This window comes from Nannobrachium achirus (genome assembly GCF_963921795.1).
Source record: "Nannobrachium achirus genome assembly, chromosome: 21".
NCBI lineage: Eukaryota > Metazoa > Chordata > Actinopteri > Myctophiformes > Myctophidae > Nannobrachium > Nannobrachium achirus.
Genome location: NC_137828.1, coordinates 32,075,246 through 32,094,353, shown reverse-complemented (window position 1 = coordinate 32,094,353; position 19,108 = coordinate 32,075,246). Strand labels below are relative to the sequence as shown.

The 19,108-nt window shown below is 42.3% G+C and overlaps 1 protein-coding gene across 1 annotated transcript in view; it reads left to right on the top strand.

Moving 5' to 3' along the window:
* dok6 (docking protein 6) overlaps positions 1–19,108 on the top strand; it is a gene marked incomplete at both ends in the record, with an annotated part of 115,713 nt that overhangs the window by 32,626 nt on the left and 63,979 nt on the right. The window contains one exon of the mRNA XM_080752010.1: positions 15,157–15,264. Coding sequence (XP_080608136.1) covers positions 15,157–15,264 — 108 coding nt within the window. The remainder of the gene's footprint in view (positions 1–15,156; positions 15,265–19,108) is intronic.

The following is a 19,108-nucleotide window of genomic DNA, read 5'->3' as shown; positions in this document are numbered from 1 at the left end:
ATCTATCTATCTATCTATCTATCTATCTATCCTTTTCTTTTCCTTTAAAATGCTGAGGAATAATGCTTACACACGTGTTTCGCAGTGGCGGTCAGTAACTAAGTACATTTACATGAATACTGTAGTCTACTTAAGTACATTTTTGGAGTGTTTTTCTTTTTTTTCTGCAAGCTGATTTCGCTGTCCTACATTTTAAATGTAAAATGTGTTTTCAAACATGCACAAGATGTACACAGGACCAGCACACCATCTTCCACTTGCCATGTTTGAAATTACGTTGACCCCTGCCTACGCACCCATCGCTAAGCTTTAATCAGGTATGCATAAGACTCGCCAAAAATGTGTGAAATATTGTAATTTCTAGGAAGCATTACATGTGCTTCAGCGGTAGAGTGATTGCACTTCAAACAGGAACAAGTGCTTCAGAGCCTGCTTTCTTTTTTTTAATTCAGGCTACGTGATTAGTCATTTACCTGAAGCCAGCCGTCATCGGAAATCATTTTCACGTCTTTCAGTTCCGCGGCTCATTCAAACGACGAGTGATGCGCCTGCGGCTATTTTATCGACAGCGGCGACAGATTCCCTATAAACGCTAGAAAGTTTCATAATGTTCAGCAGAGTGGATGGGCTTTGTATTTGATGCCTCGTACAGAAAATGACTGAGGCTTCAAAGATGACTCATCACAGAGGTCTGCTAGTTGACAAGCTTTCCTACAGGGCTTCTCTCTCGGTTTCACTGACTTCTCCACATTTAAGGATGATGTATTCTGACAATGTTGCCTTCCAAGGACTCCGTGTTGAAATTTTAAATGTTCAGTGGCGCGTTCAATATCACCAACGACGGATAAACCCATCGATATTTCATTAGCATCATCTGCCCATCTCTTTGAAGTGCCCTTATGTAGCCTACACAAATCTGCTCTAAACTTTTGCCATTTTTTTGCATGCTATTAAACATTTTGCCTCCAAACTTTGGCTCCCAGGAGACTACAAAGGCGGACACCTGGTGATGTAGTGGTGCAAAGGGTGTGTGTGCGTGTGCGTGTGTGCGTGTGTGTGTGTGCGTGTGTTATGGTTTAATGAGCTCGCTGCATGCACTCTGGTGCCAGCTAGGTGCCTGCCAAGGTGCCTCCACACTAGGGCTGGGCAATTAACCGAAAATATATCAAAACCAATAGGCTACCTAGAACCAGGGGTCTTCAATATGCCCGTTCATGGACAAATGTGTCCGTGGCAAAGACATGGTCTCAAATTTTAGATATTCTTTTTTACAAACCATTATAATGTTCTTATTTTAATCATAAGACCCAATTAATGAATGTCAAGTCTCCAGGTTTTTGTCAGAATATGGCACATATTTGCTATGGCCCAATATGAGTCCAATATGAGTGGTTCTCAAATATTTTATTTGCAAGGACCCCCTTAACTCTGAGAGTGCACAAATGGAACCAAATGGACCCGGGTTCCATTTGATTCCTTTTGTACACTCTCAGAGTTACAGACCTATTATGGTCATTCAGGGATAGCTCTGTTTGTGTTACTTCCTGGTAGTAGTATGTCCACTCACCCTTTAAGTCCGTGGTAAAAACAGAATTTTAACAAAATATTTCACCACAGGCCAGCATGGCGATGAAAACTGCCTAGAACCAATAAACGACTAATCACATAATAATAATTATTTCTTATCAGTGAATCGACACAAACAATTATAAACGATTTTTTTAATCGATACCAATTATTATACTTTGTCATACAATGGTGGCATCCAAAAATGGACATTGCCCTCAATATGTTCTCTCCACTGCATCACTTTCACTGCCGCCTTATCGTACATACATACAGAGTGGTGCGTGATGATGTCTACATATTGTAGCTGGTTGAATGTTACTGTAAAATCACATCACGATTGCAATCGCACAGAGATTATTAAATGCATACAGCTGGCGGCCTTCTGCAAGGAAATGCTAGGGTGAAATGCCATCTATGCAAGAATAAACTGCAAGACGCGCGCGCGCACACACACACACACACACGCACACGCACACGCACACGCACACGCACACACACACACACACATCAAAATGGCAAGCAAATGTCTGCCTATTTTTCATTCTTAGATTGTGTTAACTAGTTCAGTGCCAAACGACTTTCAGATCAACTATCTCACTATGGACTTCCCTGCCAAACGACTTAAATCGACTTTTACTTAGAAAAAAAAACATTTCTTTTTTTTTAATTTTTTCTTTTTTTTTTTTTTTTTTTGGACCCCATTAAATCTAGTAAACATGATTTCAACCGCGATTTTGTATGTTCCACCCCCCATACAACCCCATCTTTCATACAGGGCAGCCATCTTTGCTTACATAACATGTAAAACATAATGGCTATTTTCTCAAGAATGCCTGAACGGATTTCCAATCTGATTTTTTTGTTTGAAAGCTGTGAACAGCCTGCACAAACATGGTGCATGATCTGTGCATGGGCGTGCATGATCTGTGCACTATGAATTACATGGAAGTCTATGGAGATTTATGGCAATATGAGCCAAAAAGCCCATATTTAATTGGCAGGGAGCGAGTTCATAAAAAGTTACATTTTAATGATCGAATTTCATTTGGATTCTAGTCACTTCTGGGTTCATCGTCTCCCCTAGAATTCCAATGAATGCACACTTTCAAATGAGTGCTCTAGTCTAAGTCATTGGTTATCGAATATTATCATTTCAAGGACCCCCAATTTGATACATATTAGGCCGAGGACCCCCACTTGAAAGCCTTTGTGCCAAGACCCCACCGGCCTTCACAGTCCCCCCAAGCCCATTCAATGAATCTAAATGTATCCGGGCAGTTGGTGGCGGAGATATCTGATTGTCTGGCTACGACTAGCTTGAATCAGGCGGAATATGCAACGGGTAGAAAATGGTTGATTGCATTATGCGGTATTGTAGTGTGTATCGCTGAATAGGTCAATTTAGAGCCTCGGATGGTGTGCCTGCCAGTAGTATAACCCCCTGCTATTATGTGTCAGGATGGAAAACCTCGTTGTGGATTTTCCATTCATTACATGCATCAGGGTGACTATAACGAACAAGGGAAAAATATAGCATTTAGCTTGGACCATTATTTTCTGACCCCTCCAAGGTGAAGGCTTTTGTTGTGTCCATTTAGAGTAATTGACCACGGAGATGGGAGTTGTTGAGGAGGATATTGGTGTAGGTGGAACGGCTCTCACACAGCGCTATTCAGGAGACCAGCTAAAAGCAATAATTACACTGATTGCATGTCCTTTTTTTGTAAGTACTTTGTCTTTTTTGTTTCCACGAAAGAAGCAAAGGGTGGTGTTGCATGGTGGCCGGTAACACTCCCTACTCCCTAGAGCACTCTGGCATTCACAATGAGCTGCGCCAAGCCGGTAGCAAGAGAGAGTCTCATTCACGTCTATGTAATTAACATCAGCGTAAGAGTCTTGTGAATGGGACCCCACCAGCGTGCTGAGAATAGGACAGCCCTAACAATGCGTTGACAACTGTGGAACAGGCAAAATTAAGCCCTCTTCATTCATACCCATAGTTCTTATTATGCACCAGCTATCTCACTGAGCTTGCTTTTGTGCAAGTATAATTACTTAATCTGAGCACTCCTGGGGTGAATTACTTTGTGTGCGAAAGGCAGGCAGGCAACGTCACTTTTGTTTCAAGCCACCGAAAGGGAATTAAAGGCAACCTTACGTTTTTCCCTCTTTTATAGTGACAACAGTAGTGATGAGTGCCCTATTGTCAACACATTGTCATCATCTCGGGACATTCTGGTGGAATTAAACAGTTTTGTTATTTTCTTGTGCAAAGTGCAATGTTGTGCAGTTGATATCTCAGTCATTTTTCTTTGGTGTGTCCTTGTCTTGAAAGCACTTTGCAGGCGGCGCGTGCTGTGACCCACAGTTAATTAGACTAGACTAGTGGTTTTCAAACTTTTTAAAGCTATTTTTGAAAAAGCATTTAAAATCTTCGCCTATAATGATGGCAAGTTTGAAAGTGCTTAGATATTTGTTTAAGGTACAGTATATCATTTGCCTCTATATTGAGAAATTAGTGTGCACAAAATGTTGTATTAATAGTTGTACAGTATGTGGAAAGTATATGTAATACTGTTACAAGTACAAGTCTGGAAATCAAAGTTTACTTTGTTAAAAGTACAAAGGTAAGGGCATGAAAGTATGCTTAAAGTAACAAAAGTAAAAGTATGCGATCTACAATCTCACAACGTGTCGAATGCGACACTTTGTGAGCTTGTAGATCGGCTATTTTCAAATAGCCAAAGTATAAATAATAATAATAATTAATGTAATGCATTTGGGTCCTCATCCGGAATCAAAGGGGTAGATTTACTTTTTTACTATAATCAAATTTGTGTCTTAGGAATGCGACAAATACAAAAAAATATTATTGAACTCAAGTCTCCATGGCGTGAGTAATCAATAGGAGAAAAAAAACTATTCCTTTAAACATTCAAGTAAAGTAAAAGTACTTCAAAACTGTACTCAAGCACAGTGCTTGAGTAATAAATGAGTTGCTTTCCAGTTTCCACCACTGTAATGATGTGTGGTTGACACACAACATCCCAAGGCGCACACCTGGTCTCACACGGCACGCCAGTGTGCCTCAGCAGCGCACCGCTTGGGAAGCGCTGCATTAGAAAGCTGCGCTGCGGTTCTGCCGGGTTTATAATGTCAACACTTAACTACAACAGAGGTCCATCAAGGCGGGCCGATAAGGACCTGGGGATCCACTCTAGTCAATTACTGCAAAGTGCCAAGTTGAGCTCGCTGGGCCTTTTATGAAGTACACAGGCTGAGTAAACAAATTAATCACAGATCCATGCCTCCCCCACTAAACAATGTGGCCCGAGATAATCATGCATCAGGCAGAAGCTGTCTTCACCAGGAAATAAGAGGATCCCGCTATTAAACCACACAAACCCCAAAGAGCATAGCTGTGGGCGTGATTTTCTGGTGCCACTCAACAATTGGCCATCATTTTTCAGAGGTTTACAAAAATATTTATGTAAATATATTTTAAGACTAGAATCAAGCCATCCAGGATCCTGGTGAATCATGACCATAAAACCTTTGATTCTGTGAAGAAAAATAATAATAATTGAAAACCACTAAACAAAGGGTATTTATTAAATGTAGTATATCATATAATAATAATACTTATTATTGTTGTTATTTCACAAAATCAAAGGTTCCAGGATCCTGGATGGTTTGATTCTAGGCTTAAAGTGGTTATGAGTATGACTATAGCTGGAACAATATCGGCGTCAACGTTCTGCGTTAACGTGAGACACTTATCGCGCAGTAAAAAAAATAATGCCGTTAATCGCTATTCTCAAAGTTGGGTCTGGGAGCTGGGTCTACATAGTGAGCAAGCTATGAATTTCACTTTGATATTTTAGCGCTGATGTACCTACAGTATGCCTGGGGGAGAAGTGGATCGATTCCTTGGAATCGTTAGCCAAAGTCCTTAGGATTCCGCTATCAATGCCTGCATGCACGATGACACCACACACGATACGCTGCCCTGACCGCAGCCAACATGTTTTCCAGGCAGAGGCGTTCTAAAGTCTGGCTGGCTGTATTTCACGACAATGTGCATGTTAATGTCAAACTGTCATTGGATGCACCTGTGTGCTGTGCTAGTTTTGATAATGAGACGTCGGCTTTCCTATATTCAGTTGTTAACAGTTACTCAAGCTCACTGCATGGACGGAGATGTCTCCCCATTCTGTGCCCGAGCTAGAGAGTGCCCTAAAAGTTTGTTTTCAAGCTGCCACCTCCCACGTTCTGACTGCTGTCATTACTAACACAAAACGAGCTGCATGCATGTCCAATGTGCTCCGTGTTTGCTAAATGCTCCCCTATCACGTGCAAGAAAGAAAAGATTGTAAATCCGTTGATCCAAACTATAGAAGACAGTACAGCAGAGCAGCAGCTCTGCAAGGAAGCACAAAGTAGGCCTACACTGTAAAAAATAACGTTATGCCTTCACGTTCTGACCACCGCAAAAAACAAGACATTGGATTGAGCACAATGTAAAAACTAATTTAATTTATTTTTGAAAATAAATGAATACAAATAAAATACAAAATAAACTACAAAAAGAAGAAAATGACAGGAGAAGCATAAGGAGGGGAGGAGGTAGAAACACCATTGGCCAATAATCCTGACCAGCCCCCAACATGACTACAAGCACTACTATGGCACAATAGATGACCACAGTGGCTGTGTATGCTGTGCATCATCTATTCAGAGAATATCATATCAAACTAGAAGCAGTGCTCTTCCGAGCACAGGTCTCCACCAGGCCACACAAATCGGCCTGTTATAGCGCCACCATGAGGCTGATTTAAAAAATGTGGGGCAGAGGTTCTGAATTAGCATCCAGGGAGTGTGTGTGCTCAGTTTGGCAGCGATCGGGCCAACGGCGCCGGAGATTAGCTGGTAACAACCAGGCCACACAAATCGGCCTGTTATAGTGCCACCATGAGGCTGATTTGAAAAATGTGGGGCAGAGGTTCTAGATTGGCATCCAGGGAGTGTGTGCGCTCAGTTTGGCAGCGATCGGGCCAACGGTGACTGAGATTAGCTGCTCACAAACTGCGAGGACGCACGGACGCACGCACGGACGCACGGACGGACGGACGGACGGACGGACGGACGGAGGGGAAAACATACTCTCCCTCAGCCTTCGGCTGGTGGAGACAATAAATGTTAAATGAACTCCCCCCCCCCCCTTTCAAGAAGCTTCCTAATGGAGACCTCAACAAGACCAAGATTGTTTGCACCTTGTGCAAAGCGGAGTTAGTTTACTGTAGTAGGAGTACCTCGAGTCTCAGGTACCACCTAAACGCAAAACATCCCAGAGCCTCATGTTTAATTGAATAAACAGAAGCCTGTTCCCAAGGACTTACTTCTGGTCATTATTCAGTGATGTTAATAGGTTTTTAATGTAATGAGTCCCGGGGACCCAAGAAGGGTCTTTCGGATGAGTCCCAGGGATATTTTATGGGTCCCACAAAAATTCAACGCCGCGTCGGGATGGGTATCGTTCACCTCTGAATCGATACGATACCTGGGAATCGATACGATACCTTTTTCGATACGGTTTTCGATACTTTTTTATGTATTATTATTAGTATTATTACTACCCTTATTATTACCATTATTATTATTATTATCTTTTTTCTATAGGCTATTTTACACACCACAATAGGTTATTAAGGCCGTCTAAAGACAGTGGTCCAGCTATTGTCATGTCAAGTAGTAGGCTTACTGTAGTTGATGGAACTACTATTGCTGTTACTATGGCTGCTATTTTATATACATATATACATATGTCTGCAACAGAACACATTCTTTATACAGCTATTCTATGGCTATACTGTTGACGTTTCTATTTTATTTTATTATTATTGTTATTATTATTATTATCATCATCATCATCATCATCATCATCATCCCTTATCTTAGTTTTTCTTATTATTATTATCACCTCGATCACAACATTGCATTTTGCTTCTTGTCCCTGTAGACTAGTGACAATAAGACCTTGCTTCTCTTTATTCTTAAACCTCACATCAACAATTTGCGCTGTTGAATGCAACTACAGTGAACGTGAATGCGCGTTCGCGTCTACTGCATACATGAACGCGCAGCATGGAGTTACAGATAGACACAGAGGCAGGGTGGCTGTGCTGGCGAAACAAACTCAAACACGCTTATAACGTTTCTTTCAACCGATCAATTACCTTTTCTAAGCGGTCGGAACTAAAGACACATGTACCATACTACACATCTCTCCCGGGACTGTATTCTTTTTTTAATACGACACAGAAAAAGGCTTTCACGGAAAGGGTGACAGTCCTTTGCTGCCTGCAGACAGAGCAGCGAGCGGAGCTCTGGTCCACAGCGTAGCGTGGGGGGTAACGGTGGGGAGAGGAGAGGTGACGACGATCGATGCTCACGCTGTCACAAGTTCCAACCGAAGATCATAGCCGTTGGATCATCATAATAACATCATTGGCTATTGTCGGATGTTTTCAGTTGTGGTACATTTTCACAGTAACGCAACTACGCAAGTTTACTAAAGTTTACTCTTCGGAGACCGCTCGTTGCCAATGCGCATGTCGCTGCAGTGTAGAGACGTCAAGTGTCTGCGCCGTGCCTTGTTCTGTGGGGGAACCCTTTTTGTTGTATCACCTTAACACGCTGTGCCACTATGGTCAGAGAGTGGCCCGGTGCTACGCTAAAACTCAGGCACCCATTGAATTCTGTGACCATGTATGGGCGCACAAAATGGCGTTGGTGGATTTAAAACACACTGTTGTTAGTTCTATCGTCTGTTTTAAGACTTTCTACGCGGATTTCATTTGTGTTAACGTAGGGTAAAGTAGCATGCCTTCACCCATGAACAATGGTGACGTCTCTGGACTTTTTAAAATATTTTTTCTTTTTCGCGACGTGGTAAATTATTTTAACGTGGACTCCAATGGAGGTGATGCGTCCGTGGGACCCCAGAACAATGACGGGAATGCGTCTCTAGGCAACGTGAATGCGTCAGAGACGCGGGACGCGCACGTAATGACGTCACTGTTATTTATGTAGCACACACATATTTTGAATGCCTTCGGCAGACTTCAAATTAGCCATTTTAATCGCGATTAATCGCGATTAACTCAAGGATTGGAGTGCGATTAATCGTGATAATTTTTTTTATCGATGCCCACCTCTACTTATGACATACCAGAAAACCACACCCGCTGCTATGCCCTAGTGTCCCTAGTATTCTGGGTTGGTGATAATAGGCAATCTGGCCAAAATAGGAGATGTACAAGCTTGTAGATCTGCTATTTATGAATAGCCAACATCTAAATGGATAAAGTGGTTAAAAAGAATGTGCTATGTTAACTAGGCTACTTTTGCTGGGGACCCCCTGGAACCCTCCCCCCTCCCAAGGACTGGGGGGAGGGGGAGGGGGAGGGGGGGGGGGGGTACCGTTCCGTCTAAGCATGTCCATATTGGCTGTTAATGTTTGTTGGGACGGCTGCTGTTTTGCAAGCGTGGTAATTTCTAAACGCTGTAAAGCATTTATATTAGGGTGATAACGAGTGGCGGTTCACCGCAGAGGTCTCCCAGTTAAACGTGTCAGTGAAGTGATAAAACATGTGCAGCATGCACCATATCATATGGATGGCTGCCATTTTCTAATGGATGACACTCCGGAGGCGGCCTTATAAAAGATGATAGAGTCCAACCACGGTGATGTTGCTGTGCGACGCCTGGATGGTGTCAGTGTGTGTGTGTGTGTGTGTGTGTGTGTGTGTGTGTGTGTGTGTGTGTGTGTGTGTGTGTGTGTGTGAGAGACAGAGAGAGAGTAGGTGTGTGTGCCGTGTGCACTCAGAGGATGGGTTTAATAATAATACCTGGAATTTACATAATGCTTTATTTTTATTTTTACACACACACACACACACACACACACACACACACACACACACACACACACACACACACACACACACACACACACACACACACACACACACACACACACACACACACACACACACACACACACACACACACACACACACTAAGAACCAGAGATGGACAGAGTAGAGTACAAATACTACTGGTCAAAATGTACTCCAATACGAGTAAAAGTACCTCAGTCAAAATGTATCTAATGAACTATTATAATTTTGGGGCTGACAGCGGACCTTTAAGTAAAAGTACCTCCTTGTATGGGCAGTTTCTGCGTACTTTCTATGACGTTAGTCTCGTCTGACGTATAGTCTCGTACTGCATTGGGACATAGGGACATACATGTGTAGGAGCGGTTAGCACCGCTCAAAAAAATCTATTGACCGTAACAAATTGCTTTAGTAGCAATATGCTTATGGACTCCACTCTATGCTATGCGGGCTGCTGAGGAAACTGGACGACAGGGGCAATTCTGCTAAATAGACCCCAGTCATTTGGGATCAGTATAAGTAGGCAAATTAGCTGATATGTTATTTAGTCTGGAGTTGTCCTTTAACCCAGGTTGCACATAACTCCAGTGGACGTAGTTACTGTAAATAAGTTTGGGGACCCCACTGTCCATGAAAAATGCAGAAGATCCTTTCGCATGTAAGCACTCTAAAGCCTAAGTCTGAGCCAGATCTGTAATCCGAATGACTGTTAAAGCACTTGTTTAAATGGGTGAATGATTAAGCACCTAACTTACAGTGGCCTATAGCATTGCAAATATGTTGTAGGATTGTTTTAATCGCCTTTTCATCGCTTTAATTGCTTGTCATTGTCATTTGGAAATAAAATGTACATTTATGAAATTATTTTCACAGGACTATTTATTAGTGTGTTAGCTATACATATTGGAGTGGATACATGTGTCCAGTAAGGCTGTCAAATTAATATTCGAATATCGAATATTCCTCGAATATGGGGAAAATAATGTGCATTCGAATATAAAAAATAATTATCGAATGATTAAAAGAATAAAGAAATGCACTGTTGTACTAAAGAAACATAACTCACGGCCACACACCGTTCTAGCCTACTTTTGAAGTACAGTATAGCTGTTATGCACCCTTGTACTAGAATGATATAACTCTCTCACCCTGCTCTCTCATCACACTGAAGCTGTTAGCATGAGAGCTTCACCCTCTGTCTCTGTGACTGTCTGTGAGTAACAAACAAACTGTTGCAGAAAATATATCTTTCTGCTAATTTGCCATCTTTCCTTTGCAATGAAGGAAGGAACTCACCATCATCATATCGTTGTCTCCATGGCATTTCCAGGCTAAGAAAATGTAAATCCATCTCAGGGAAACTAAACATGCAGACTTTAGCTAATGCAGCGTTATATTGAAAAAGGTGACCTGTGGAATAATGCTACCCCAGGAGGAGCTGTTATAGCCTACACATGGTCACAATTCTGTGTGATACACTAGGCTGCTCTTCTTGACATGCATCTTCTACACCTAGTTCTGCTCAGTGAGTACAGGGTGACACAATGCGTGCTGCTTAGAGCCAATAAAAAAATATATTGTATGTTTTTATAACTTGATAATTCTTTTTGTATTGTTCCTGTAAAAAAAGAAAAAGAATATATAAAAAAGGAAAACAAACAAATAAATAATAATAATATTAATAATATTCTAATATATTCGATATTCGAGCCAATTTCTTAGACCAATAATTGAATTTAATTTCTTAGGAATGTTAACAGCCCTATAGTGTCCATTTGTTGGACATTGCTGCACCGCATGTAACAAACTGGTGTAGCTAAGCCTACACAACCCGAGACCAGACGTGAGATTTGAGAAAGTCAATGTCACGATAGATAAAACATCTTGAAAGTGAGGATGATCTCGGCGTATGCCTGTTTTTCGGTCTGTGCAAGCTTGATACACGAGGGCCTGTGTGTGTGTGTGTGTGTGTGTGTGTGTGTGTGTGTGTGTGTGTGTGTGTGTGTGTGCGCGTGCGCGTGTGCGTGTGCGTGTGCGCGCACGCTGGCAGACAGTGTGCTCACAGTCAGGTTTGACATCATGAAGTTTGTGGAGTTATTTGCGTCGTTGGGCTTGTGTCATTCATCAGGAAAGTGTTTACCCAAAAAGCCATGGGAAACACAAGTCATCTGGGAAATTGAAATGATTGCAAAACACAAAAGTTGGAATTGAATTCTGCACCGGCGTTTGCCGCTTGTTCTAAATCTTCAGTATACATGCCCAGACTTTGTGAAACACATAAGTTGTGCCAACTAATTAATAGGCATCAAATTCTCTCACTTGGAACTAGCAGAACATTACAATAACCACACAAGAATCAATTAAAGTTATTTTTCTGACCGGGATTGGTCGGTTCTGAAGCAGGTTATTCTCAGTGGTGGAAGAAGTACTTGGTATTGGTAAAAGTATTGACATCAAAATACACAGTAAAACTACTCACAAACAAACCTTTTCAAACATAGCAGATTTACATGCTCATAACACGTTGTGAGTTTGCAGAACTGCAATTTTTAAAGATTATTTATTTTGGGGCTTTTATGCCTTTATTGATAGGACAGTAGACTGACAGGAAATGGGGGGAGAGATGGGGAGTGACACGCGGCAAGGGTTGTCCGGATTGGGAATCGAACCGGCGACGCCGCTAGGCATCCATGCCTATGTGGCAATGCCCAAGTGGTATGCGCCTGGACCAGTAGGCCAGTGGCCACCCCAGAGCTGCAATTTTTAAAGAAGAAATAGGGCTTAAAGGGGATTACCACCCATTTTCAAAATTAATGTCATTTGTATACCTAATAGGGCTGATGTGTGGAAATGTCCACACATCTTCCGTCTGTAGGCCTACTGTATGTGTAAGTATGGCAGCATTACTGCCCAAACTGTACACGTCCAGAGAGATAAGTACTGTAGGTAATCACCGGTGGTGGAAAGTAGTACATTTACTCAAGTACAGTTTTTAGGTACTTTACTTTACAGTAGTATGTCAAATTATTTTTAGTATGTCAAATATTGTTATTTTATACTTTATTATTTGAAGTTGAAGGTACTTTGTCACATCGCTGTGAGCTTGTGAATCTGCTATTTTGTAAAACGTGACACATTTTTTAACTTTGGTACTTGCCAATACTTCTGTACTTTTACAAAAGTAAAGTTTATTTTTACGTATAACAGAGTATTTCATTCTGGTATTAGTAGTAATTATACTTAGTACAGCTTTTTCTCTGAGAGCTGCTAATCTGATAATGCAGCAGCCGCCGTGGCGATCAGCTCAGTTTGTTATCCAAACAGATGAATAATGAGATGGAGTGGAACGTTGTGAAGGGGATAGAGAGGGATAAAAATAATTTGCAGAAAGATGGTATTTGATCCATGAAATGTGTTTGTTTTAATCTCCGCTCCCAAGTGTACAAAATGGTACATCTGACACGTATACTGACACGTTTTAAGCATTGTTTTTGTTTTGAAGCATGTAATTCAATCAGCGTGGTCTTTTGCTTCATCGTTTCATAAGCAATACTCCAGTTAATTTTCACGTTGCATTACACATTGCAGGTGTTACCAATGATTCTAATGAAGGCTCTGATCCATTTACAGTAGCACAGTGGTTCACAAACTTTTTAATTTCAAGGACCACCATAACTCGGGGTGTACAAATGGAAATGGGAATTCTCAACATGTGGGGCCCACTGGTGAGCCCCCAAAAGCACTATTAATACCAGTAAGACTCCCTAATCGGGAGATAAGCGACCGTCAGGTCGCAGCGTGATTTTAGGGCAAAATGTGTAGGAGCAGTGTCCAAAAATGTGGTTGAAAAAAATCGGCCTGATGGTGGCGCTGAGTGTAGACATAGTGTGTACCGATTTGTGTGATTTTAGGGCAAAATCTGTAGGAGCAGTGTCCAAAAATGTGTTTTAAAAAGTCGGCCTGAAGGTGGCGCTATATGGGACAGATCCATGTTGATGACATGAGTGTAGACATACTGTGTACCGATTTGAGTGATTTTAGGGCAAAAATTGTAGGAGCAGTGTCCAAAAATGTGTTTTGCAAGAATCCGCCACATGGTGGCGCTAGAAGAGGTCCATGTGAGAAATGAGGGGTGGGGTCTCCGCGCCGCCGAGGCGGACGAATAGGTACCGGCCCCGGCTCTCCCGGTCGCTCCTAGCCCGAGTTACGGCATTTTATGTGCGCTGCAGTGGCAGGGGGTCCTCCACTGGGGGCGCCACCACTTTTGCATCCGTTCTGGAGCACCAGGAGTGCGTGGTCCCCGGGAATTCCCCGTGAGCAGCCCCGTTGGGGTGGTCATTTGGTCATTTTTGCACATTTGGTCATTTTTTACATCTGGGGGTCCCCCAGGGACCTGGGGGTCCCTGGAGCTCCGGGGGTCCTTGGAGGTTGTAGTTTGGCAGGCAAGGAGTGTGTGTGCAAAATCTGGCATGGATCGGGGCAACGGTTGCGGAGATATGAGCAGGGCAAAAGTGTGACATGTGACATGTGACGTGTGACAGACAGACAGACTGACGGACTGACTGACGGACTCACAGTTTGTGGAGGTTTTGATAGTAACTGCGACTTGACGGTCGCAATTAATGATATTAATTCTGGTTCTACGGCCCTGAGTTGTGGAATACGCTACCACTTGAACTTAGAATGGTGAGCTCTCTTGGTGTTTTTGAGCGGTGGTCACAACGCTCCTATACGTGGCCGTGTGTGTGGGTATGTCTGTCTGCGTGTCTGTCTGTCTGTCTGTCTGTCTGTCTGTCTGTAGCCTGCAGTAACCTTTTCTGGCCACACATGTTAAGGGAGGGGCGCTGTTGTTCAGGCCAGGCCAGACCAGGCACACACACACACACACACGCGCACACACACACACACACACACACACACACACACACACAGGGGGGAAGGGGGGTGGGGGGGGGAACCACCGCTCAGTTCACACGGGTGTGATTTTTAAGAGTAAGTTGAAGTCCTATCTTTTCAGTATGGCATTTAATTAAAGTAATCTGATGTTCTGTTAATTTTTATTATTTTGCATTTGTCTCACTCTCCTAGCTTAAACAGAATAAAAAACAAAATTGGCAAACAGAGACATTACTGAACAGTAATGTCTCTGTTCAATCCACATACACTAAAAGCCTTTCACAGCCAGCAGAGGCATGTACAGTGAACTGTGTAGCGCTGTGTTTAACTTCAGCCACAGGTTGATCACAGCTAGATGTAATGTCCACATGTCCGTCACACCTCCCGCCGCCTGCAAGGTTATAGTTGGGTCGAATCCGATTCTTCCGTAACCGTGGAGAGCATTGGTCCGTTTCTCAGTGGTTTTGTCAACTATGATGGTTAAATAACAAATTGAGCTCCCATGCCCCTCGCAAAAATGCGGGCAAAATGTTTGACAGCCGCTGACAGTTTGTGTCTCATTCACTTACCATACACTATACTATAAAGGAAAAAAAAATACCCCCCAAAAATCCGTCTTGAAACATTACCAAACAAATTCCAGAACATGGGAGCATAATACTGGTGTGCAGATTTGTATTGGTTTGTCTACTGTTATTAACGGGTCTACCTCTCCTTCTGTGTTGTTCAGATCTTCCGAAGGTGTTGGCTGGTGTTCAAGAAGGCGTCCAGCAAAGGACCCAGACGGCTAGAGAAGTACCCAGACGAGAAGGCGGCCTATTTCAGGAGCTTCCACAAGGTGAACTATGGCTGCAACCAAGACCAACCATCCATTATTTTGTTAGAGATTATTCTATCGATTAGTGAACAAATCGCCACAGATCTTTCTTTTTTTTAAAGGCTTTTATGCCTTTATTGATAAGACAGTAGACCGACAGGAAATGGGGGGAGAGATGGGGAGTGACATGCGGCAAAGGTCGCCAGGCATCCATGCCTATGTGGCAATGCCTAAGTGGTAGTAGGCCAGCGGGTGAAAATAGCATATCCACAAACGTACGCGTTGTGAGCATGTAGATCAGGAATTCGCTGATTTCTAAATCATTTTCATCCATGGCAACACTTTGCTTAAATGTAGGGTATATATTAAATTATAAGGCTTTATAACACTCTTTATAGATGTTTATATGATAATTATGCATTACAACTCATAGCAAGGTTTATGAAAGTGTCATGTTTTTTATTACCAAATAAATCAATTCGATAGATTAACTGTTGACTTCTACCACGAACACACACAACTCGGTCGCAGGATGATCAGTATTTCTGAGAGAAAATCTAAACTCTTGTTCTGGGTTTTATGTTTGTGGAGTTTCGCTATATAGAACCCTGCAGTCGTACAATCTCAGTGGTCAAAATGAGAGCACACACGATTTTGACACCTCTCAAAGTCTGACAAATGTGTATTCATTCGTAGGGCACATTGTTTGACCCATTTTATTGACGTCCACCCTTTAAAGTCTAGTCACGCTTTGCACTGCAACCTCTGCACTGCATGTTGATCTTTAACAAGTCATTGAATGCTGCTTTCACCATTAGCAGCTTCTTGGCTTTCTCAAACACAAAATAAGAAGAAAATCTGCCGTGTCAGGGTAAAGGCCCATTCCCCCTGGCCAGATAACAGATAAAAAAATCTCTTTCTCCAGATATTTTTCCATTCAAAGTGAATGGTAGATACAGATAAAAAGAAATATCTACCACAGATATTTGCCACAGATACTTTTATCTGTGGCAAATATATTTTTTAATCTGTATCTACCATCCACTTTGAATGGAAAAATATCTGGAGAAAGAATTTTTTTTATATGTTATCTGGCCCAGTGGGAATGGGCCTTTAGAGTGATTTTGCTTTAGACCTCTTCTTTTTTCTTTTTTTTCCCCTTCTTTTTTTTTTCAATCAAACTAGAATATAGTGTTGGAACAAAGTGAAATAGTTATTTTAAGGCCTAATAGATTATTTAAATCAATGGTTCAAATCCTTTTCTCGATCAGGGCTTGGATCAATGGAACTAACATGGTATACTTTATAGTTCCTGTTTATTGGTTTAAAAATGAAAAGGCTCATTTCTATGTTATATTATATATCATTCAAATCTGAGTGTTTTGCAAATTATTTGGGGGCCCAGTTGCAATATCCTCACGGCCCACCAGTGGGCCTCTGCCCAAAGGTTGAGAATCACTGATTTAAATTATTCTCTAAGAGTTGAAAACGGGTAAAAAAAGATGTTATTAGTGAGCATGCTACAGTTCTGCAGGAACACTCCTGTATTAATGGCGTTCCCCTGAGAAGCTGCATGGCTTCCAGTCCTCATATGAAAGAGCTGTGCATCAGCAACAGATAACACAATTAGTTAAGAATCCATTAAGCGACATTTTCCAGCTTTATCTGCGTCCTTTTGAAGCCCCTCTTCCCTCCTTTTTGACGGGGATAATCCCGACTATAATATCTTTCTCTCCGCCTCTTAAACCCATTGAAAATTCCCTAATTACGGTACATTATCCCTGGGAATGGCAAAAGATCTTAAACGAGTTACACAGCTACACAGCACTCTATGGTAATTAGAGGAGATGGCAGCAGAACACATGGGGGCCTTGCGCTGGCCGCAGTATGAGAGGGCACGCTAACAAGCTGTTGTGTCTTACCAATGGAGATCTGGTGAGGACTTTTCATCACATATGGAGGTAGAGGTTAGAACCTCTCTATAGGCCTGGGTGATGGGGAGAAAATCTAATATGACAATATTACACTCAATGGGCCCGATTCATCAATCTGGTGGTAAATATAGTGTAAATAAAGTGACTAAATCTGGCTAATATTTCTGTCTTACCTTCAAAATCCCTCCAGAATCCCTGACAAAAAAAAACCAACATTGCTGAATCTGACCCCTAACTTGGGAATTTCCAACAATGCCGGTGAGATCAAAATATGGGTGTAATTTGGCCGTAAAGTGCGTTTATTTTTGCAAACCTTCAGCGGAGCTGGAGGTGGCAGAATTAAGGATGCTTTGATTGCCATTGGGAGTCACAAGGAAGGACACGATCAGAAACGGACAGATTAGAGGATCAGTCCAGGTTAGGAGGTTTGGGGATAAAGCAAGAGAGGCAAGGTGGAGATGGTAAAAGCAGGGGTGAGGGGTGCATCGGGAGTAGGATGCTGAAGATAGAACTGTCAGGTAGGAGGAGAGGAAGGCCAAAGTGGATGATAATAATGATAAGGTAGCAATTAGGTATCTTACCTGTTGGGGACACTGCGTGCTGGATTAGCTAGCATGATCAGCCATGTGTACTGCAAACAAAGCGGCACTATGCGTACTAAATCATGCTGTCACACGGTGCGTCCTGGGCGGCTTGAAGCCTGATACATCCAGGGCTGGACGTGAGCGATGGCTGCACACATGCATCAGTGCACGCGGTAATGCATCGCCACAGAGATCAGGAAAGGTCCTGTCTGAAGGCTTCATTCAACGCTGCGGTGCTTTGGAAGGAAATAGGCTGCACTGGTGGCTGATTTACAGAACCAGCAGAGGGAATTGGATCCCTTTTTCCCCCCTTTCCTTTTTCTTCTGAAGAACACTATTCTGCACAGTTGAATACATTCAGAATATTTAATCAAAAGACCTGCAGTTTTTTTTGGTTGGGCTGCCTTTGTTTCCCCCATCCTCAGTGAAGTACATAAATATGTGCATATGCAAGTGTAAACAACTAATCTGTGGAGCAGTGCATTTTAATAGAAGGTTTAGCCTGAGCTTTTTGAAAACAGAGATAGAGAGAGAGAGAGAGAGAGAGAAAGAGAGAGAGAGAGAGAGAGAGAGAGAGAGAGAGAGAGAGAGAGAGAGAGAAAACAGAGAGAGAGAGAGAGAGAGAGAGAGAGAGAGAGAGAGAGAGAGAGAGAGAGAGAGAGAGCATTGACAGGATGGGAGATGGAGAATAGGTCTCATCAGGAATGATTCACTTTGCTCAACACTATCCCCCTTAGGCTGGAAAGACCTGCACACAGTCTCACACACAGATACAATTAATACATGCACACATACTGTAAAACACACATACACAGACACACAGAGGATGCAATACTGGATGAGATACTGTACAAGGCTTGCAGAACACACAGCCATGAAAATCCCAGTGTTGACATTCTCTCTGTTATATACAGTTCCCTTCTGAGGACAAATGTGTATTAGCCGGGGATCCAGTCCCTCAAAATGGGAGGGGACCTGTGATGTTCTGCCGCACTTTTTATTTCTGTTTTATCTATTAGTTTGGTCACTAAGGTCCACAGAATGAGAGGCCTGCTCTGCCGGAAACATCGCGAAAAAAAGTTATGGCCATTTGTATATTCACTGTCCCATTGACTCCACTACACAGGAAAGGAAATATATTATAAACAAGAAAAAATCTGCTTTAAGTAGCACGTGAGGGGTCAAAATGGAGGGTTTTCATGATTCTGAATCCATTGCAAGCATTTGTTTTGCACAAAAAACATTCCTTGGGCTAGAAAACAAACCAACAAAAGTGTCAAAAGTGATGACTCATCACTGTGATGACTGTGAAAAGTGATGACTCATCACTTTTCACACTTTTGTTGG